At 42.6% G+C, this 23520-nt stretch overlaps 1 protein-coding gene across 7 annotated transcripts in view; it reads left to right on the top strand.

Moving 5' to 3' along the window:
* The window catches only part of ADGRL2 (adhesion G protein-coupled receptor L2), a 660835-nt gene that overhangs the window by 560762 nt on the left and 76553 nt on the right, over positions 1–23520 (top strand). For all 7 annotated transcript variants that reach the window (XM_066626596.1, XM_066626597.1, XM_066626598.1 and 4 more), the window contains one exon: positions 18671–18780. In XM_066626596.1, coding sequence (XP_066482693.1) covers positions 18671–18780 — 110 coding nt within the window. The remainder of the gene's footprint in view (positions 1–18670; positions 18781–23520) is intronic.

Here is a 23520-nt window from a genome sequence, read left to right as displayed (position 1 = left end):
TTACCCTGTTTATATCAGTGACATAAGAGTGTGTGCTACTTTCTCAGAAGAGTACTGTCTTTGCCGCTTCACAGCACACTGTCTTGTACTCCCAGGCCTGCACATGGTGTTAGCAGATATTTAAAGCACTTCAGCCCAGTATTTTATAGGTCATGATGAACTGAGCCTATAAAGCAAGTTACGGCTGTGAAGTTAATGCAGTCTAAGAATGTAACAGAGACTGAAAGCTTTACATAGTGTAATATTTTAGCTTGCTATAGAAATAGCAATTGGGCATTACAAAAAACTGCCCTCAAATAAACCCACAATGTCAAGCATGTTTGATAGCATAATAACACTACTGAACTATTGTATAGATCTGCCATTCTTCGACTTAATATACTATCAGGTGGTTGCTTAGAATCACTGTCTCTTTTAGAATACAGACAGTATATGAATATATGGGTCTTAGATTGCTGCAGAGCAGTTTCTCAGACTTTGAAGGAATTCCAGACTGCAATCCTAAACAGACATAATCTAATCCTAAACAGCCTTAGGGTCGGGCCATCCAGACCTGACGTTGGGCCGGTGCGAGTCCCTTGCGCCAGTCCAGGAGTGTTGCAAAAGTGCCGTAAAGCACTTCTGTGCCACTCTGAAGGGAGTTAGGCCAGCACATAGACTTGCACCGACCTCCCTGAGTTGCCATGGCCCCCAGGAATGGGTAGGTTTGCGTTGGCCGAGCTCGGCCGATTCAGGGATATGGGGCGGGACGTTGGGAGAACAGTTATGCTGGATCCTGACCACATTCCTAGGCAGCCCACACCAGTCCCAGGCTGCTCGGATTTTCGCCATCTCTGGAGGTGGCGTGGATCTGAGTAGCTCCATTGGGACTGCAAGTGGCTCTCCCCAGGGTAAGGGGTGCAAGCCAATTACAGCCCGAACCTTGCACTGGATACAGCACAGGCCCTCTGTCCTCCCTGTTCCAGCACAAGTTAGGATAGCGCTGTAAGAGCCCAATCCTAACCGACTTTCCATCACTGATGCAGCTATGTCAATAGGGTGTGCGCTGCATCCTGCAATGAGTGGGCAGCCATGGGGGGCTCCTCAAGGTAAGGTGCCGGAAAATTGTTTAGGTTTGGGCCCTAACCCTATTGACCACAGTAGGACTTGTTTCAGAATAACCATTCATAGATTGCACTGCCAGAGTACACGAAGTGTTGAGCTGAGAGGTAGTTGGAAGTGCAATTTTTCTATAGATGTATTCTCTAACTTTAATAATGAATTTGTTATTAATTAACTAATGGCATAACAATTGTGAAAACTGTGAACACTGCATAGTATAGGAATCCCTAGTGCCTTGTTCTTCCTGCTCTTTTAGAGCAATGTCATCTCTGAAATAGCTTTCGTACAACAAGCTTACAATGTAGGCACAGCTTTGACTCTCCTAAGAGGTTGTATTTTGAATGAGATGATGTTGCTGAAAAATTGGTCTTAGATTTTTCACAATAATCATGGACTAGGGCTGCAATTCTATGCATACTTTCATTGTCCCACTTTCATTAAGCCCCACTGAACATCATGGGATATACTTCTGAATAGATGAGCATAGGATTGTGCTGTAGGTATGAGAAAATTCTGGTGATGAGAAATTTATGTTTCAAATTCACAATCATGCAGTGTCCTACCTCCCTGCAGAAAGGTCTGCACATTTAGGTTATGAATAGTCCTGTTCTTTAACAGCCTGAGCCTCGCTGTATTAGACTCCTCACTGTCATTAATTTATACTGAGGAGGGGGGGGAAGCTAACCCTGAACAGAGTTATATTTCATCTAACGGAGATGTATATGCTATAAGTGTAAAAATGTCCATATTTATTAGTGGGAGTTGGTGCAAGTTTTATCTTTAACCTTGTTCTTCAGTGCTTGCAGTACTGCTTTCTTGCTGTGATTTCTAGCTAGAAGGGTTAATGAGGTTGAACATGTCTTTAATCTAGGCATTTTACCAGTTCTGCAAAGATGCTGTTTCAACATAAATCAAACTGCTGCTGTTAAGCCTAAGACTTGTGCGAGGTAGTGTTTATGTACAACAATGGGATATGAAGCGTTCATTCTTTCTCTTTTTTGAAAAGTCACATCGCCTATGTACACATCACATCATGTGATGATTTTTTTTCAAATGGTAAACCCAGGGATACAATTGTGCTTCCAGAACACAACAGTGTGATGTCTTATTTCAAATGTATCGGCGTTCAGAGTCTGTTGGATTGGTTGAAAATCTATAACTCACTCTATAGAAGTAGCATTCTTAGATTATTTTGTTCCCTTTGTGACTGAGATATGGCATAATTATCCCTCAGTGTAGTCCCACCTTTTAAGAGCACTTTGGGCAACATGTTGTAAAACTAAATATATATATGAGTTAGTGTTCAGTTATCGTGACTGCCATCAGCAATGTCTTGTTGCTTTCTTATCAGCCACTTCCTGCTGTCAACCCAGCATCTCTTTCAATAAAAACAGATTTGCATCCAATATAATGCAGTGTTATGTCTAGATAACATGGGGTTTTTAATTGCGCAAACCCATGAAATTCTTGCCATAGTAGGCAATTTGATAAAAGGATTAGATAATAAATATTTCCAACCTGATTAAAGATTAGCTGGAAGCTGACAGAGGTGAGCCAATAGATGTACATATATGTGTTTATGTTTCTTGCACTTCTCAACTTGCTTGTCAAGGGAGTGGGGCATCAAAATACCTGTTTCCAAACTTTTTTTCTTTTAAGCAAGCTAATACAAATCTGCTGTTTTACTATAGGTTAATCATGGCTTATTCTGGCAGAACACATTCAGAGAAACAACCTTCACCACCTCCTCCCCAAAGATTAAACTCTTTTGAGCTGCAAGAGTGAAACGATACCTTTTCAGAGAAAGTATTATACCTGGCATCTTTTTACAAACTTCCTGGATGCTAATTATACCCAGACACCACTGTGGCTGGTGAATAACAGTTCTTTTGTGGTATTCATCTTCTCTTAAGGAAACAGAAAGCCCCACACATAGAGTAGTTGTAGTACAAATTTCAGAGATACATTTTAATAAAAAATGACACCACTGTTACTGAGTTGAGTAAAAGTTCATCCAGAGGGTACAGTGCTTGGTCGCATGTTTTAGTCTACATGGGAAAAGGGAGTGGGGAAGACAGCATATCAAATCAAATGCATTTCATTTAGTAGTTAATCACCAGACTGACATTTATACTTTTAAAGTCATGAACTGAAAGTTGTTTTAAAGGGGGGGATCCATGCTGGTATCAGATTGCAATCTAATCAGTACAAGAAAGAAATAAAAGAATGAAAGGAAAGAAATTTAGATCATTAGGCACCTGAAATTGAAATAGCTTGAAATTAGGCACCTGATGTTATTTTTAGAATTCAGTTTTACCATATATTGGAATTTTCTATAACTACATCCAGTTCTGGAAAAGGCTTCAGGAGTCAACCTCGAGGCAAAATCAGGAGCCGGAGTCCCTTAGGCAGTTCATGGCTGAACACAGTCACGTTCTGGCAACTCCTGCGACGCCGCTGGAACCAACCGTATTGGCTTCTGCCTTTCCATTGGACCATTCCAGCGACGTGGAGAGGGGGGATTTGCTGCATGGGTAACAGCCTATCCTCCATACCTTCTTTACCCAGGCTTCGCGCACTGGAGAGGACACTCCAACTTCGCCATACGGCGTCGGCACAACACGGGAAGCAGCAGTTTACCGGTTATAAGTCTTTGCTCGATTGGCGTAGAGCATGACGCCAGGGGCTGCTTCCGACGGTGGGAGAGATCATTGCATCTCACTGGGCAGCTACCGCCCGCCTTAAGCTGGGCAGTCCCCAGCCAGTAAGGTGTTGCCTCGCCACGGTCTGTTCTGAGGCTAAGAGGCAAAGAAGGAAGGCCCATAGCCAGGGAGACAGACCAGGGACAGACTGCACTTGCTCCCGGTGTGGAAGGGATTGTCACTCCCGGATTGGCCTTTTCAGCCACACTAGACGCTGTGCCAGAACCACCTTTCAGAGCGCGATACCATAGTCTTTCGAGACTGAAGGTTGCCAATACATACTATAACACTTTATAAATATTATGCTGATACTTTGAGCTCAGTTTGAAAAATAGACCCCAAAAGGGTTCTCGCCTGGGGTTTGTATGCAATTTCACAAAAAGAAATATCTTTGCCCTTAATACCAGCTCATCATGCACACAAAGGTAAGGTTTCTGTGTTGATTCCCCCCCCCCCTTTTGCATCATTACAGACTGTAATACTCTGAGAGGGTAATTAATGAACTAGAAGAACCATTTAGGGGAAGCCAGAGCCATGAGGGTGAAAAATATTTCTTCATGGAAGGATCTTTAAGGAATAAATAATTACAAGCACCAGAGGTTTGCGATGACCAATCTAAATTTGAGCATAATTAGGAAGAACATGGTCAGAGAATCAAAGCACTTGGTGTGTGCTGTTATTCTCATAACATACAACTAATTAAATATTTAAAAACTCACTCTCTTCCCCTTCGCTCCCCTCACTAGAAGAAAAATAACCTGCCACAAAAGGGCTGGTAACTTTTGCAGATAATTAACGGGTTATAGGGGGGAAAATTCAGATTGCCTCCAAAGTTCTGCAAGGTCATGTCTTATTATGCTGTATCTTCTGTATGGCCTGGTAACAAGTTTCTTGCTAATTTAAATCTTAACTAGGACATCCCATAGCGATTTCCCATTTCCCTTGTCAAAAAAGGGAGTGATTGTTTCTGTATGTGAAAACTGCAGTGGGTGAACGTTTTCATAAGTAATTGGTCCTAATTGACACTGGCCCCAGTATGTAGAGATACATTTTAATTATCCATGTAGGTGCTTTGAAATTCTAGGCATCCTATACGTTTATATAAATAAGTGCGCGCACATCTACTCACTATGTATTTGCAATAATATTGTCCTTGCATTATGTTGAGACATGATGACCCTGTGAAATTAAGGGGTCTCAGTGGTGTGCTCTGTAAACAATACGTCTTATTTTGCTCCTAAAATGAAGCCACTTTTATGTTGAATGTGCATTTCTGCAAACAAGAAAGTTGGGCTGGATTAATAAGACTCTGAACAAGTCAGGCCTAATTTGCATTAAACTGACCCAAAGGTCTTGTAAAATTGCTCCGAATTATCAAGGCTTCTAAAATATCAGAGGTTTTATTAACAAATTACTGCTGTTTAAAAAAATGCTTATTTTGCTAATTAAGGGAGCCTTTAAAGGCAGTTTTGAGTTGTATTTAAAATCTATGCAAATTAGTTTTTATACAACAAAATTCACATAACTACTGGTATCGTAAATCCTGGCGCAATTTATTACTGAGTGAATCATATTAAATCAACAAGAAAAAAGCAGTGTGTCACTGTAAAACTTTTAACCCTATTATGAACATATAATGTGAGTAGCAGATAAAAACAGAATGAGTGGCAAGCAAGGATAAGTTTAGAACAGTGCTTGCTATCAAATCTCTCATTTCCCATTTATACCTCAGTTTTGGGCATGACGTTTGGAAGTACCACATATTTCTACATACTGACTGAAATCCAAAATGTTATTTTAGGCATCTTAATGACTTGCAGGTATTCAGTTGGTTTTGATATAATCCTCTTTAAAAAAAAAAAAAAAAAAGTGTCCTTCTCCATTTAGCTTAAATGATAGACTGTCCTGATCTGAAAACTCCTCTTATATTTAGCAGGGGGAGAGTAACTGTCCCTTTTTACCACAGTGCAGTGTCTTTACTAGTGACTCCTATGCTTCTTTTTAAATTGTGAGCCCTTTCAGCACGGGGAACCGTTTAATTATTTGATTTTGTCTGTAAACTGCTTTGTGAACTTAAATATAAATGATGATAATGTTAGTAGTAGCAGTAATACTAGTATAGGTGGAGCCTATTTATCTGTGTTCTGTTCCGTGACTCGGCGCAATTAACAAAAAACGCATTGTGCTAAATTCCATAGAGTTACGCAAATACACTGCAGCCTGACACTTCTGGATGGAAGGAAACTAAGGCAGCTGTTATCATTCCCCTCCCCTCCCTCCACTCCGTACTCAGCCCTCCCCGTTGCCAGCTGTCCCGCTGAGCTTTTAAGATTCCAGCCCTATGCATTTCTACTCAGAAGTAAGCCCCATTGTAGTCAGTGGGGCTTACTCCCAGGAAAGTGTGGAGAGGATTGTAGGCTATATCTCATGCTTTGCTTGGTGGGAAGGCTTGCTTGTGTCATGATAGCCTGCACCATGGGGGGGGGGGGTTGCTTGTGTCGGTGATTGTCTGCACCATCTCAGTGGGGGCGGATTTGGCAAACACTCCCTGGGTTTTTTAAAGCAATCCCCTCTCCTCCCCCTCCTGCCTCCCCCTTCGTAATCAGCCCTCCCCATTGCCAGCCGCATGGCTTCTTTCACAGTTGGGATGCTGATCTTTTAAGAATCCAGCCCCGTGCGTTTCTACTCAGAAGTAAGCCCCAGCCCCACACTCCCAGGAAAGTGTGGAGAGGATTGTAAGCTATATTTCATGCTTTGCTTGGTGGAAAGGCTTGCTTGTGTCAGTGATAGTCTGCACCATGGGGGGTGGGGTTGCTTGTGTTGGTGATTGCCTGCACCGTCTGGGGGGGGGGATTTGGCAAACATTCCCTGGGTTTTTTAAAGCAATCCTCTCTGTTGCTACCACACCTGCCCCGTGTGAGTGAGAGTGAGCAAGAGCGAGCTCCACCTTGCTGCACGTGTTCTGGCTACAGAGATTTTCAGCCCCCCCCTTCCCCTCTTCAGCCTCTTTGCTGGCTTGGGGCTCCAGGAGTGTTACTGTTCCTTTGCAAGGGGAACCTTTTCCAGGGCTCCAGAGCTATTTCTCTGCCTGGGCAAGGCAGAGCCTTTTTGCAGTGTTTTGGGCTGCCTGGAAATGGAACGAGACGCCAGCGCAGGGCAAAGGAGGCAAAGGTGTGTGTGACTTTCGGTTCCCCTGCCCCAAATCGGAAGATAAAAAATCCTTGGATAAATAGGCTGCACCTGTAGTAAATAATCATCTTATTTTCAGTGACATTAACTTGGGGATTCAAAAACAAGGTGATGTTTCCAGCAAATGATTTTAGATTTGGTATGAAAGACTCGTTTCAGAAGTTCTACAAAAATTAATGAAGGGCTTCCTTCTCCATATGAATCTGTCTGCTAGAACTTTAAGAACTGCTTCTCTGGGCAAACCTACCTTCAGAAATTAACTGCGTGTTTTGTTAGAAGTAAGCCCCACTATGTTCAGTGGGGCTTTCTCCTAGATAACTTGTGTACAGGCATACCTCTGTATTTGTGGGGGTTCCATTCTGGAACGCTCCCAATGGATACGTGAATCCGTGGATACCCCCCCCCCCGGAGGTGAGGAGAGCCCTGATCCCCTCACCTCCAGAGGCTGTGTGTGGCTTCTGCTGGGCTCAGAATAACTGTAATAAGTTTTTTTAAAAAAAATAATAACTTTTGGGGTTTTTTTTTCACTTATTGCAGTCATTCTGAGCCCATCAGATGTCAAGGGTTGATGCATGTGGTCTCTGCCAGGCTCAGAAGACCCTTCATAGGCAAGGTGAGCAGAGCTGCCCTTGCTTCTGGAGTGCAGAGGAACGTGGATCCCCAATCCATGGATAAATGAAACCATGCATATGGAATCCGTGGATATGGGGGACCCCTGTGTATATCGGATTGTTGTTTAAGGCTGAAACTCTATACAGACTAATCTGGGAGTAGGTCCCATTGAAGTCAATGGGGCATACTTTTGAATAGGCATGAATAGGATGAATAGGCAAGTGAACAACAACAGAGGAAATGACTCTTCCCCCCAGTGGTGGTGCCTATCTGTGCAACACCTTTTCAAGGCAGATTTGGAAAGGACCAATATTGTTTTCCTTCTAATATAATTAAAATCTTTTTTATTCTCATTTTTAAAGAGATTTTTAAAGATTGAATTGCATTCTGCTAGTTTATAATGTTTTTTAAGACTGTTTTTGTGTTCTGTGTCTTGCTGATCCTGTTTGTTTTATATCTTTACTTTTCATTTATTGTTGGAAAGACAGATAATAGATTATTTTTTATTGTAAACCACTTTGGAGACTTAATAGAATTGCGGCACATAAAAGCTTACAAATAGTAAACAAACATTTTTTAGCAGACACCACTTGTAATCAAAGCAGTTTTCTTTTTCACATTAACAGTCCAGTTCGATGTAGAGTTGTTGGCAGTAGCAGTATAGGATTGGGACTTAAGAATCCTTAAGAATCAGTATAGGATAGGATTGGGATTTAAGAATCCAAATCTTAAATCTTTGTATAGGATTTAAGAATCCTATACAAAGAACAGTATAGGATTGGGACTTAAGAATCCAAATCTGCTTCTTTGTTGGAGAGCCCAATGGACTACAGAATTGACAGCTCACTCCTAGCCAGCGTGCACACTGGCAAAGCACACACTGCACTGGTGCTTGCCATCACAAAAGTGTCATAAAGCGCTTTGCAGTGGCATAGGAGTTGTTGGTCCTGGAATGAAGTTCCCGTGCTGGCGCATACATGTCTGCGTGTGCCGGAGTAGGTAAGTTCCACACTGAGCAGCGTGGAGGAGAAACAGTGTGGAGGCAGTAATGGGGGGGAACGGGGTCAATGGCACTGATGCGCACTGCATCCTAGCCCCCTTCCCTTGCCTGATCTGCTGACGCAAGGCAATGCCAGCAATTGTGCTCACGCAGGTCTCAGTTGCTCCCCACTAGGGACTTATCCCAGAGCAACAGGGCAAATGTCCTCTTACACCAATGAGACCTCCAACAGCTGAAATTCCCACTATGCAGGTGTTTCTGGGTCATTATGTAGGAATTTGCACTGGATTGAGCTGCCCATCCATATTTGCCACCTCCTTTCATACAATGGTATCTCAGAAGCAATTTGACAAATGCTAAATTGCAAAAGCGGTATCCATTTCAGTGGCAGATTTTGAAGATGCCATACTGAAATTAACAGAATCTTGTCTGATGCATTCTGTATGCAGAGAAATATATATTTCTGTTGTAAAGTTGTCTGTGCATATGTGTCCTGTGTAATTAAACAAGTTGCCTTCAAATTGATTTGTATGCTTCGAATGATTTTACAAAACCAGGTAGAGCATAGATAAGAGAGTTGTATTTATTATTTGTCTTGCATTTTAAAATGTTTGCAGTTTTTAGCCTTTAAAATCAATAATCTTTGCATAATAGGTTTCAGTTCCAAGAATTTTACAATCCTGCCATGCAATAGGCCACAAGTATTACTTATTACATTAATTATGACAAATGTGATCATTACTATGGAACACCTCCTTTGCCATTTTAATTGTACTGTATTTAGCTTCCTAACGTTATGTTTATTTAGTCATTAATAAGGTTCAACAAATCATTAGTTATTAAACATTTAAAGAAAGCTGCATCTGCATTCTCCCGCAGTGTTAGAATTGTTGACTTTTGCACAGCCCTGCAGGCCTCTTCCCTAGTATCCCTCATTTTTTGTTGTTTTTGACTCATTATTATTTCAATTTAAAAAAAATAATAATAATGTGCCTTGTTACTACTGGTGACTTTTGAAGCTAATGTTACAGTGAGCCTTTCTCACAAAAGTTTGACCTAAATAATAAGAGTTACTCATTATGCCATTTCTATTCACCATTTCCTAGTGGACTAAATTAATAGGGTTGCCATCTTTTTTTCCTGATGTGACAGCCAGAAACTCAACAGGAGTTTGCAATGTGAAGATATAATGCCAGGAGAAAAAAAAAATCACCTACTTGATGTTTGTCTTTTCAGCTTTTGCATTTACAGGATCATTTCCATAAAAAGTTGGAAATGTCCAATTAATAAGTTGTTTGAGAGTCCCCAAAATAGGCTGTCAGTGTAGGCATAGATATATCACCTATGATCGCATCACTTACAAAAGGCCCATCCCTTATTAAAAAAGGACTGTTTGAAGGTAGAGGTAATTTGCTCTGTTTGCTCTGTTTTAAGGTAGAGGTAATTCTGTTGGGAGCATAAATATATGTTTTTGCACTGGTGATTGCTGTGTATTACAAACTGTTATTCATCTATTAAATCAAATTACTTCCATTCAAGGAAACTAGAGAGTTTTAGTTTCTTCTGTAGAATGGAAGGAGAATCTGTGTCAGAACATTGTTTTTTACAAACTACAATTCCCAGTGTGATGAAGCCACGGCAGCTAGACCAATTTAATTGCAATAAAAAGAACAGGGTTAGATTGTATTAGGATCACACTGGAATTACCATATTTAATATAAAGGTACATTCCAGGGTGTGGTTTTCCAAATTTCAACACTACTCCTGGCTACGTTCAGCATGCTGGTCTTGTCACGATATACCAAGCTTTTCATTTTTATGCTGGAGTATTTGTTCAAGTCTGTAGATTTTGCATTTTTAATCTTCCCTAGAACAGTGGTGAATAATGGCCCCTGGCAGGAGATAATGAAATTTTCTTAATTTATATTTTCAAGCAGAAGCCTCAATTGAAAATGGCATCCTATGGCCTGGAGACATAGCTCTAGTGCAAGTTTCAGGGGAGCAGTAATAATAACATGCTGCCAATGGTGGCTGGGAATGATAGGACAGTGAAGAAGTAATTTAAGGAAGAAAAGGGAATGTACCAACGCTTTATTGTAGCATATCTAATGATCTACTGAAGATTCCCAATGGCTTTTGGAGCATGACAGGAGAAACTAATGTTATCTTGCCAAAACAGAAGCCTCTGCTTAATCAGCAGAGCAAGACTATTGATTAAAACACCTCACACAAATAGATTACACACGGAATCTCATCTCCATACTTTTTCACTTGGTAAAGTGTAATAATGAGCATAAGATAATCAAAAGAGGAGCAAAAGCAATTTGTTGGGAATTGTACAAGTCAAGATTACAGCAGTAACACAAACAAATTAGAATGGAAACAAGGGCTGCTTTTAAAGCCAAGTGTACATAAGGATGAACTTACACAGTACACAGGAATAAGCACGAAGTGGGCATACCTAATAGTGGTTGAGAAACGCACAACTGCCTTTTATCTTCACTCCACTTCCTGCTTGTCTGGGCTCTTCTTCATCCGCATCTGATGCGTGAAGAGCCTGGGTTTGAATTCATTTGCACAGATATCTGACTGGGTGAGCCAAATTCATCATCTTGTTGGGACTGTTAATTGACTGGCCGTGATTTCCCTCAGTGACATCACTACACAACTTAATTGCAACTTTCTGTGATATGTAAGCAGAAAACAATTTTTAGGTAGAAATAAAAACAAAGCAAATTTAATGGTCTTGAGCAATAGTTTTCAGATAGATAGTGATGGTATTGTATATATGAGAAGAACCTGAACCATTGTCTGCACATCAGAAATTTTTCTATGTCTGAAGCTGTCATATTTTTCTCACAGTGTACGTAGGTGAGGGAAATGTTTGTGTGTTCATATTGTCTATTGTAGGTAACTGCCTGATCCTATCTTCCACCATTAGCAACTATGTGGCCACAATAATGGAGTGTGCGCTGCTTCCAGTGGTGGTGGTGGGGGTGGAAATTGGACAGCTAGCAGGAGGCAAGTAAAAATATTTTAGCTGCAGTAAAATATTTTTTAATTTACCCCCCCCCCCTCCAATAAACTGCTCTGTCGCTTATGGGTCTCCTCAGACATATGCCAGCCATTTTGCTGGTGTATATCTGAGGAAGGAAAAGGGATGGGGCAGCCTGAGAAAGATGGGATAAGATCTGGAACATGCTGATACTACTGATATCCATCCCCTCTCCCCATCCCCTACTCTTCTCTCCCTTGATATTTTTCCACTGCCAATTTACCAGTGCAGCACAGGACCCTAGAGCCACCACCTTGCATGCCACTACCCAGTTGCTGCAGTGGCCTGTCTTTCATGCTACCATAAAGGATGAAATAAAGGACGTAAATAGGATTGAGGCATAAAATTTCCAGTTAATTCAAATATTACAGTACAGGAATTTGAGTATAACAATTACAGCCTTCAACAAAATCAGTTTACAAGCCTTCCGAATTAAGAACCACACTTTTGAGATTGTCATACTGTGAAGTAACTGCTCAAAAGAAGAGATGATGGACTGTTTTTCTCAACATGTATAAGATTTCCAGACACAGTGCAAGAATCTCAACAGTGTCCTTTTTATATAAAAAAAGAACCTTCCAACAGATTAATATTTCATGGTGGTTTGCCGAAACTGTTTAGTGCCTGTCATATCTTTGGATTGAGCTACTTTCATCTACAATGTATCACTGTTCAGAGTAGTCCAACATTTTCTGTTTTTAACAGAAATGGAAAAGCACTGGTCCATCTAACTCATTAATGTTTGCACTGACTAGGTGACTCTCCACACTTTCATAGAGCGAGTTTTCTCAGTCCTGTTTGAAGATATCAGGACTGAACCTGTGACCTGCATAAGTCTGTGCTTTTCCACTTACCTATTGCCTTTCACTAATAAAGATATGAAACCTTTCATCCTTGTATCAGGAATGAAATTTTCTGTATTTTTCTTTATTTTTTTATTTTTTTTTAAACACCAGATAGTATAACTTAACCTTGTTATTGCCGTATAGTCAATAATAGTTCTTTATGCTCTCTGAGCAGTGATACATATCAACAATATGTGTTTGTGCAGAGCTTACTTCAGAAACTCCTGGAGTTTAGCCTCAAGGTTTGTGGCATAAACCAACCCATCCCCAGATGTAGAATCCATTATTGTTTCCAGATCAGCATGGGGGAGATATGATGACCTTGCCCCATCAGCTTATTCTTCATGGCCTACGGCAGCCATTTCTGACCTTTTCCAGCTCATGGCACACTGACAAGGCATTAAAGTTGTCAAGGCACACTACTAGTTTTTAATTACATTATTATGTTACAATTAATTTAATTAATATTTAAATTATTAAATATTAAATTTAATTAATATTTAATTAATTTAGGGCTCAATCCTAACCGCTTATGTCAGTGCTTTCCAGCACTGACTTAAGGGCAATGCAGCTCTGAGGTAAGGGAGCAAACATTCCCTTACTTTGAGGAGGCCTCCGTGAGTGACACCCTATTGCAAGATGCAGCACACGTCCCACTGGCACCGCTATGCCAGTGCTGGAAAGCACTGACATAAGGGGTTAGAATTGCGTCCTTAATTAATTTAATCAATAATATAGCTGAGAGCCCAATCTTGTGGTCTGTGCTGTGCCTCCGCAGCGTGGGCAACAGTCACAAACATGCCATAAGGCACGTTTGCGGGGCTCACCGCCGGGCTCCTGCCGGAGATGGCTCAGCTGTGGCTGGCGCTGAGCCACTGCCCGGTGGGTGCCCACATTCCACAGCTTGGTGGTGCCTGCGACTGCCGGGCTGCGGAACGGGGAATGGGACGGGGGCGGGGAGGCTGGCGTGACGTGGGGAGGGGGGCCTGCCAGAGGTGTGCCTGGGGGCGGGAAGGAGGAGGATCCGTGGAGCTCCGCTCTGCAGGATCCTAGGCACTTGTGAAGACTGCGTGCCTTACATGAGCTCCTTTACTTTAGCGGCGCCCTTTGGGTGCCGCTAAAGAGAGTAGCCCCATTGCGGGGCTGCGTCCCTTACCCGGGGGTAAGGTAGCGCGGGAGGCGCTGGATTCGGCGGCAGCCCTCATGGTGCCACCGAGTGGGGGCGCCCGGGCAGCTCAGGATTGGGCTGCCCGTTAGGACTGGGCTGTGATACATTAGGAGGTTGGGAGGGCACAATCCTAACCAGGTCTATTCAGAAGTAAGTTCTATTTTGTTCAGTGGAGCTTACTTTCAGGAAAGTGTGGTTAGGATTGCCTTAGATCATTACATAACAATTAAAGAAATTCACAAGAAGCTTGGAGAGGGAAGTATATGTGGTTTCTGCGAAGGAGGAACAGTGTTTTGAAATAGGTGATCAAATTGTTATCAGTTGATATGCCAGGAAGTGTTGGCAAAGAGAGGTGAGACTGAGCACATACTGGAGAAATGTGGGGTGAGGGGCAGTGAGGAGATATGACTGAAACAAGTGCAGGATTCACTGGGGCAGGTGGGAGAGAGAGAGAGAGAGAGAGAGAGAGAGAGAGAGAGAGAGAGAGAGAGAATGTGAGGCAACTGATTCTGGACTTTGGAAGGTGGGGAAGAGGGAGAGGGGAAGTAAGAGAGGGGTTAACTGCAATTATGATGGGAGAATGTATGTGCAGGAGGGGAGGAGGTGGGGTAGGGGAGAAAAGCCTCAGTTGCCTGCTTCTGCATTCAAGAAAGAGTGCGAACAAGAGCCCAAGCCTCTGTACATCTACTCAGAAGTAAGCCCCATTATAATCAATGGGGCTTACTCCTAGGTAAGTGAGGATAGGATTGTGGCCCAGTGCCCTTACTGCCAAAGCCTTGCCAGTGGAGGCAACGCAGAGAGGGTGAATTTGGGACATTGCAGGTAAGGAAAAAAATCCTTTTCAACCAGCTACTTTGGTGGCTCTGTACCTGCTTCCACCTTCTGGCTCGCTCTCACTCCCTCCACACTCCTGCAACCAGGAGCTCTTCCAGGTTTCTCTGGCTGCCTGGCTGGCTGGCTGCCCAATCAGTATGAGGGGCAGGCGCCAGCAACAGTAGGTGCTTTGAAGCCCCTGCGGGGGCTTTCTGCTTTTGCACGAGGCCCCAAGCAGCCGCATCTCCCGTATGCACACAGCTGCTGCCTGACTCCTTGGCCTCACAGCACACCAGTTGAAAACCGCTGGCCTACGGTTTCGGTTACGGAATGCACGACCTCATTTAGTGTCTTCTACCAGTGGAGCAATCGCTATGTTACCTTTTGCACCCGAGCTGGTTGTTCCATACCTAATACTGTCTTCAATGCCAACCTCATCCCTAGCCAGCCTGGCAGCTGGACTAATTGTGGTCTTAATTGTCTCAGTTCCAAATTCAGTTTCAACATTGATGTTGTTAGTACTTGTCCAGCCACTGAATGTAAGGCACTTTGGTGCCGGTGGCAAACCCACAGGAGGACCTGCGGTGGTTAAGTGTCTTCGCCAGCTGGTGGAGAGGCTTTTCAGAGTGTGAAGAGGATGTGAGGAGGCGGGCTGGAGGATGAATCAGGCCCGGGAGGGGGAGGAGACAGTGGCAGACTCTGCCACTGTATCCTATGCCCCCTTCTGAACCTGGAAGCCCTACACGGTCCTTCTTCATTCTGCAGCAACATAATAGCTCACACAGCCCCAGGGTGACCCACTGGCGCTGCTGGGGCTTTCCCCATGGTAAGAGAACAGATGTTCTGTTACCCTGAGGAGACTCCAGCAGCTGCCCCAGGCCCGCAGAGTACAGCTGGGGCCATTTCAGCACCACTGCCCCTCTGGGTGCCAGGGTAGCATAGGATTGGGCTGTAGATCTCTTCCATAGCCACCATACAGAAGATAAGTAGGTCTTATTAATCCTTTAGTAGGAGGCCTCAAGTTGCACTGAAATTTTACAGTTAAGCTGGCTTTAATATTTACATAGTAAGTTGAATTTAACATACAGCCTGTGCTTGCACCTGTTGGCAGAGGACAGATGTTAGAAGCTCCTTGACGTAAGACAGATTGCTTTAACTTGCATGAGGGTGTTCTGTAGTGTGGGAACTAGGAATAATGCAGGAATTGATGTACAGCTGGAGTCAAAGGTTAGACTATTATTTTAAGTTCTGGCTTCCTTCCTTCAGTTTACAGACAAACAGAATGCACCACAGAACTCAAACAGAAATCAGCCAAGCTTCTTTGTTTTAGTCACCAAACTGTTCCTGACCTTTTACTTTTCTCCTTCCCCAGCTTTCAGTGTAAAAGGCTGAAAGTAGTTTTTTTTTCTGTCTTGATTTTGGTTTAGTTTGGACTAGTATTCAACTGTATACTTAATTTCAGAAGCTTATGTCATCAAAGCAACAACAAACTTATGTCATCAAAGCAATAGTTTCATAAAATCTATTATGTTTGTCAGCAGCATGCCAAACTCAAGCAGACCACTTCTTTAACTTATTCATAAATGATTTAGAGTCAGGAGTAAACAGTGAAGTGACCAGGTTTGCAAATGGTATCAAACTATTCAAGGTAGCAACAAGCAAAATAGACTGTAAAGAATTCCCTGAAGAACCTGTGTAAACTGAGTGAAGGGGCAACCAAATGGCAATTGAAGTTCAGTGTAAGGTAATGATGCACATTTGGGGCAAAACACGTTAATTTCACATATAAAACAGATGGAGCCTGAGCTACCTGTTATGGATAAGGAAAGGTACCCTGGACTCATGGTGGATAGCTTAGTGAACATTGTAAATGTTGTAAATATGTTTTTATTTTGTTTATAAATCATGTTTTAAATTGTATTATTATTATTATTGTTGTTGTTGTTGTTGTTGTTGTTGTAAGCAACTTTGGGTCCCTTCAGGGAGAAATGCGGGGTATAAATAAGGTAAATAAATAAATCTATAAATAAAATGCTGATTCAGGGACCAATCCTAACCAACTTTCCAGTGCCGGTGCAGCCACAATGCAGCCTTGAGGAAAGGGAACAAATGCTACCCTACCAGAAGGAGGCCTCCATGATTGCACCTCACTGCAGGATGCAGCACATGCCTCATTGGCATAGCTGCACTGGTGCTGGAAAATTGAATAGGATTTGGCTCTCAGTATGTGTCAGTGCTGAAGACAAATTCCATGTCAGAAGCCATTAGGAAAGGAATATAGAATAAGCAGGCTAATGTTATGTAAGCAATGGTGCAGTTGCATTTGGAATACATTGTACATAATGTTATGGTAATCTGGTTACCATATCTTAGGAAGGATATTATACAGCGAAAAGAAGGCAACCAAAAGGATCATATGCCTGGAGTGTGTTCCTTTTGAGGAAAAGCTACAGCACTTTGGACTTTTTAGCTTGGAAGAAAAAGCAACTAAAGGTGTTTCTAGTGTCTTATAAGAGAGATATATAAAATGATGCATGGAGTAGAGAAGATAACTAGAGATAACTTTTTTTCCCTTTCTTATCGGATGAAATTGATTGACATGGTCTATAGGTGGGACAACCTGCGTGCATAACTTTACTTAGTGCATAATTAGTGTGTGAAATTCCTTGCCCCAAGATGTGGTGATGGCCACAACTTTGGATGATATTAAAAGGGGATTGGTCAAATTTGTGGAGAACAGAACTGTTAGTAGCTACCAGTGTTAGGAACTTAGAGTCAGTGACTCAGACTCGAATCGCTAAAATGTGTGATTTTGGGTGACTTGGTGATGCATGAGTTGCATGTGTGGAAGACTCTCGAAAAAGTCAGGGCCTCCCTGACTCGGCAGTCATCCCATGCATGCTGACTCGAGTCTATCTGTGTCTGGGGGTGTTTGTTTACTGTTTTTGCTGCATGGAAAACCTCGTGGGCAAGCATCCCAATGGCGAGCAGCAGGGAGTTCCAGCCAGGAGGCAGGAAAGGGTTAATGTGGGCAGAAGGGGGAAAGGTTTAATGTGGGCAGGAGACCCTCATTGAATGAGCGGCTGAAGAGGGTCTATTTCTAAGTAGAGCTGCAAAGATCGGGTCGTCCTGGTAAGCCTTGCAGCTGTTGCTCATGACCCTCCTCTCTCTTGCTGCTTCTGTCCTGGCTCTCTCGTCATCCCTCTCACCCCTCCTGCCCTCTTTACAGATGGGTGGGGACATCAGAGGAGTGAATAAAGGGAACTCTGAGACACACACTCTCTCTCTCTCCCCCTGGCAGCAGCCTCATTTTTTTCACAGTGGGCTTTTAAGGGGCGGAGTGTGACTTGACTCAGAGACTTGGAAAGTGCCCCCGTTATGACTCTTTTTCGAGTCGAGGCATGGGGGGCAGTGACTCAGCGATTTGACTTGAGTCGAGCCCTGCTGGGTTTCCCCAACACTGGTAGATACTAATCTTGATGGCTATGTGTTATTTCCCATTCAGTGGCTGCATGTGTCTGGATATTAGTTGCAGGGGAGCAGTGGCAAGAGAGAAGTATGCCTTTTTCTGTTACTTTTGGAGTTCTCAGAGGCAGCTGTTGGAAACAGAATGTTGCACTAGATGGGCCTTTGGCCTGATTTAGCAGGAATTCTCTTACATTATTAAACCAAGAGCTTCTGATCAGTGTTTTTGTGTCAAATTCATAGTTGTCATTTTATTCTTGTTACTGGAGGATGTTATAGTAGTTTTGTGGTGTCATTTGGCCAATATTAATCAAATTTAAGTCCCATTGATTTTCAGTCAGTATGGTTTACAGCCCAGTCCTATTTAACCCCCTCTCCACCAGTGCAACTGCACTAATGGAGCATGTGCTGCATTCAGTAGGGGGGACATTCTGGAGTTTTCCCCAAGGTAAGGGAATTTTATGTCTCCTTGTTGATCCATGTGCAGTAAAAAAGAATGCATTTTTAGTTCAAATTTATAACAGTTTTTCAAATAAAATTGTTATAAGTTTGAACTAAAGATGCATTCTCTTTTACTATAAAAAGGGCAATTTCCAGACCAAAGCAGAAACTCACTGTGGTTCAGTATAGATGTCAGTTGATATTTTAGCTGTGGTTTCTGTAAAGTTTTTATAAATTAATTCTCATTTAAAATTAATTTAAAATTTACTTTCCCTACAGGTGCAACAACAGAACTCAATGTATAGTAGTTACTGGGTCAGATGTGTTTCCTGATCCTTGTCCTGGAACATACAAATACCTCGAAGTCCAATATGAATGTGTCCCCTACAGTAAGTACCCACATTTTGTTCTTGTTCACTTCCTCTAGCCTTCACCGTTGATGCCGGAGTCATACTAAATACACAAAAAGAGGGTTTGTTTATGGCCTGAGAACCATTATGCATGCGGAGCACTTAGAAACTAGGGCCTCCAATTAGCTTCACAAAGTGTGGAAAGGAGCCACAGTGTGATGCTGGCCAAGTGTCTGTCTGAGTTCTTAAGTGTTTGGCTTTTAAGGCTACTAGGGTTATTTTCCACAGACACAAACTTGAATTAGCTTTTCAAAAGGCTAGATAGAAATTTGTACATTTGCCCAATACCAGTTCCTGACAAATTGGCTTGGCTTGTAGTTTTCTAAAGAAACCACTGACTTTCAGTTTTAATCTCTGACTCTTTGAAAAGGCTACCTGCTGTGGAAACACTAGTTCATGGAGGAAAAGTAACGCTGAAGTATCCAGGGGCTCTTTTCCCAGTCATTATTTGATTTGGCTGAGTTTATTATTATAATTATTATTTTTGATTTTCAGGTTCATGATGAGTCTGGTACTTCATTATTACTTCCAAGCATTACATGTTTAGAGTGCAATTCTATATATGGTTACCAAGGAGTAAGTCTCATTAAACTCATTGGAACTTACTTCTGAGTAGACATGCATTGGATTGTGCTGCTGTTCTTGTTAATCAACATAATGTCATTCTTAGAAAATATTTTATTTCAGTAATATTCTACATCGGTAATAGGCCCTATATCAGGGGTATCCAAAGTTTTTGGCAGGAGGGCCACACCATCTCTGACACTGTGTCGGGAGCCGGGAAAAAAAAGAATTAATATGCATTTAAAATTTGAATACATTTACATAAATGTATATATTAAAGATGAACATTCATCAGTTGTAAAACCACCAATGAATGAAGGTCTTGCAATAGCTCAAGGCCTATAAAAGGCCTTGCACAAAGCAAGGCTGGCCTTTCCTTTGCTGCTGCTGCATCACAGATGTGAAACAGCAAGCAGTGGAGGGAGCCCTCATCCCACAGCTCATGCGAGAGGTCAAACAGTCGCCCTCACGCTAAGAGCAGTTGGTTCAGGCCAGTGTGAGCTCCAGCAAATCTCTGGAGGGCCAGAGGCTCATTGGAGACTGGGGGCTCCCTGAGGGCCGCGTTGGGAGTCCTCAAGGGCCACAAGCGGCCCCAGGGCCAGGGTTTGGGCACCCCTGCCCTATATGCATATGTCTACTACTCATTTGACGAAGATTGCTCCCCACCCAGTTTTCGCCCCTCCAATGGCTTGGCAAGTGGATGAGTCACTTAGCATAAGAGCCTTGACAGATCAGCTGCAGTCCCCACACCATGCACTGCCTGTCTTGGACTTAAACAGCTGATTCATCCAATTTTGGAAAAGCTTTTGTTTTCTCATCATAATGCCATTCTTCAAAATACGTTCAAGCTGACCCTCATATTTTCCATTAGAGGAAGGCCTTTGCTTGTAACAGTGAACTTCAACAATGCATTGATTGAATCTCCATTTATTATAAATGTGACATTAATGTTTTTAATATAGACCAGCCCTTCGACCTTTTAAAAAAAAAAAAAGCCACACCATTCCTTTTTGTATAAGGAACATGTACACATTGCATGAGATGTAGAGCATTAGGATTACAGATTTTCATTTAAAAAATGGAAAGGAATGAATTTTGCCACATATAGATATTTCCAAGGTTTTACTTGTAAAAAATTAAATTAAAGCATTTTGCATCATGTACTGAATGACTGCATCAACTTTATTGAATATCAGTTAGACCAAAGGCAGATCATCTTTTCTTTCCATTCTTGCTGTGTCTTCCTACGTCATTGTGAAGCAGTTGCTGGTTGTGGTTTTATTTTTCTGTGCTGTCAGTAGGATTGGAAACCTACTGTGTATGCTGAACTTTTAGTATCTATCCCTCTGTGTCTTTCATTGGTGGCTCATTGTAACCATTCTTCTGGTGGTACTTTCAAGAGGAATGCACTGTTCCTACCTAACAAAAACAATTTTGTTTCATAATGTCACCTTTACATCAAGATCACTACAGTATTTCTGTTCCTAAATTCTCAGAAAGAGAAAATGTATCTATTCCCAGGGCATAACACCTTTCAAATGCCAAGACATTTTTATTACTTTTGATCGGTTTTTGTAGGATGAGGCAGTAGTGGGAAAAAATTATGCAAATATTGTTTTCAGATTTCAGATCATTTTTCTATGCTGTTTTAGAGAGACAAGTGTGGATATGCCTTGCTTGATGGGTTTTCTTGTCTACAGAGAAATTTTTTTTCTTTTGCAGTTAACAGAAGGATACTCTGTGCGGCACTGCCCACGCAGGACACTTAACATATAGTAATTTTACTCCTTAAAAAAAGAAATATCTATCTGTATCTCTGTGCTTGTATCGATTACTGCTTATTTTATTAAAATACTGCTCTCAGTTGATCTCTGTAGGAATGAAGTGAATCGGTATTTTCTGATTCACAAATCAAATTCATGTTTTATTCTGAATGGATATCTTTGAATTTGATTTAAATGAATATTTGTCAATATTACATCCTCTTGTTTTTGTCCTATTATTAGATGTTTTTAAAAAGTCAAATGATAACATAATGGTGCTTACTTTGTAATACATGCATTTTTAAAAGAGAAAATTAACTTTGGTTGCAATTCTGCACCCAGATGCACGTGTGCTCCTATGATCAATTGAAATCAGTTAAGCTTATGTAATTGAGTGCAGGATTGCAACTTTTCTGTGTGATATATCAAGTTCCCAGCTTACAATTTCAACTTGCAGAGTTTTTTTATTTGTTGAGTTGTTTTTCTTTGATGTAGATGCTAGAAGAACAAAATAACAAGAAAAATTCTAGTCCTAGGATTTCTCGGTCAGACATATTAATAACCCTTTGGATTGACATCCTGGATTTGGATCTTAACTAACACTTCTGGAAAAAGTTTTGTTACCCAGGCATCCTCCAAGAAGGACAGGAGACAGAGGCTTGGAATTATTGTAATTTATTGAATTCATAACAATAACCTGCAGCCGGGAAAAATTAAGCTAGTAAAAACCCCAAAGCACACTGGCCACTAACAGCTTGGGGAAAAATGGCACTAGCTGTTTACCTCCCCCCAGACCCCATGAACATGATATCCTGACTCCAGGGGTCACCCAATCAGAGATGGGCAGCCCAATCCTGAGCTGCCCAGAACTATGGGACCCAGCAGCTCCCTGGCAGGCTCCCGCTGGATCCAGAGCCTCCCGGGCTACCACGGGAGGCTCCTCGGGAGAAGGGGATGTTTGTCCCCTTCCCCTGGGTAAGGGAAGCAGCCCCGCAATGGGGCTACTCACTTTAGCGGCGACTGTTTGGTCACTGCTAAAGTGAAGGCGCTCGTGTAGGGTGTGCAGCCCTCCACAAGCTCCTAGGATCGTGCAGATCCTCCCGTCTCCCAGAACGCCTCCCTCCCGTCCCCCAGAATGCCCCCGACCACACCTCCCCCTTCCCTGGAACGCCTCCCCCATGCCCCCAACCATGCCCCCATTCCCTGTTCCATAGCCTGGCGGTCGCAGGCACCGCTGAGGTGTGGAATGCTGGCGCCTGCCAGGCGGTGGCTCAATGCCGGCCGGAGCTGAGCCAGCTCTGGCGGGAGCCCGGCAGTAAGCCCCGCAAATGTGCCTTACGGCACGTTTGCGACTGTGGTCTGCGCTGCGCCTCAGGATTGGGCTCTAGGTTAGCCGATTCCAGCCACCCACAAGGGTTTGAGGCAGCTGGCCAGCACTGATCTGCACAGACTAAACCTTGAGCTGGCCGTGGCTTAACCACCCAGGGGGCTTGCCTCATCAACACAGAGAAGTGTTGTCAGAGCGGTTCTGGCTCACCCCTTGACCTTGCTTACCTCAACTTGTACGCCAGCCCCCCCATCCTGGTTACCCACCCAGCATGCCACCTGCCTCATTCAGGGAAACCTTTAAATAGCTACTTCTATAACACTACACTCAAATTCCAAACCAGGGTAGGTGAAAAAAAACCAATAACCATGACCAATCAGGTTACCAGCCAAAAATTCCTACCCAGCCCCCACTTGGAGTGACCAGCTACTCTCAGTTTGGACATAGAGCGGGCAGGTAGGGATTGCTGAAAAGGCATGGACTGAAGCTGGGAGACCTCACCGGCCCCAGCAACATCCTCACCACACCCCCAATTGATCAGGCAGCCAATGGGCTACCTTGGTTTTCCTGCTTCTGCCCCAAGCCCATCCAAGGAGGCTGGCTAACAGCACTAGGTGCCCCAGAGCATTTCTTTAAAGAGGGAGGGCAATTTTTGTCAAAAAACCTCTTCCATCTGCTGTACATTTTTCCAAATTTGTTCTTGACAGTCCTCCAAGTCTCAGCAGCAAATTTTCAGGAGCACAGGGAGCTGTTGAACATTCAACAAAAATTATTGGTCCCACTTGTGTGAACAAAACTTCAGTTTGTGAAAGTACTACTTGGGATTCAATCCAAAGTCTTTTGTCAGTCACAGTTAGACTTTGCTTCTCTTTCTTATAGTGCTGCATAACTGGAGGGCTTGCTGAAATGTTTAACTTCTTAATATGACTTGCTAGCATTCAAGTGTTACCAAACTAGTAAATGAAGAAATCTTGAACCTTGGAGTAGCATCTTAGCAGGTATTCAGCTATCAAACTTCAAATTAACAATCTGCAGAGATCAAATAAAAAAATTAAAAGCTAGCCA

The sequence above is a fragment of the Tiliqua scincoides genome, chromosome 4 (assembly GCF_035046505.1).
Source record: "Tiliqua scincoides isolate rTilSci1 chromosome 4, rTilSci1.hap2, whole genome shotgun sequence".
In the NCBI taxonomy this organism is placed as follows: Eukaryota; Metazoa; Chordata; class Lepidosauria; order Squamata; family Scincidae; genus Tiliqua; species Tiliqua scincoides.
The sequence above is the reverse complement of the archived record's forward strand: the minus strand, read 5'-3'. Positions and strand labels throughout refer to the sequence as shown.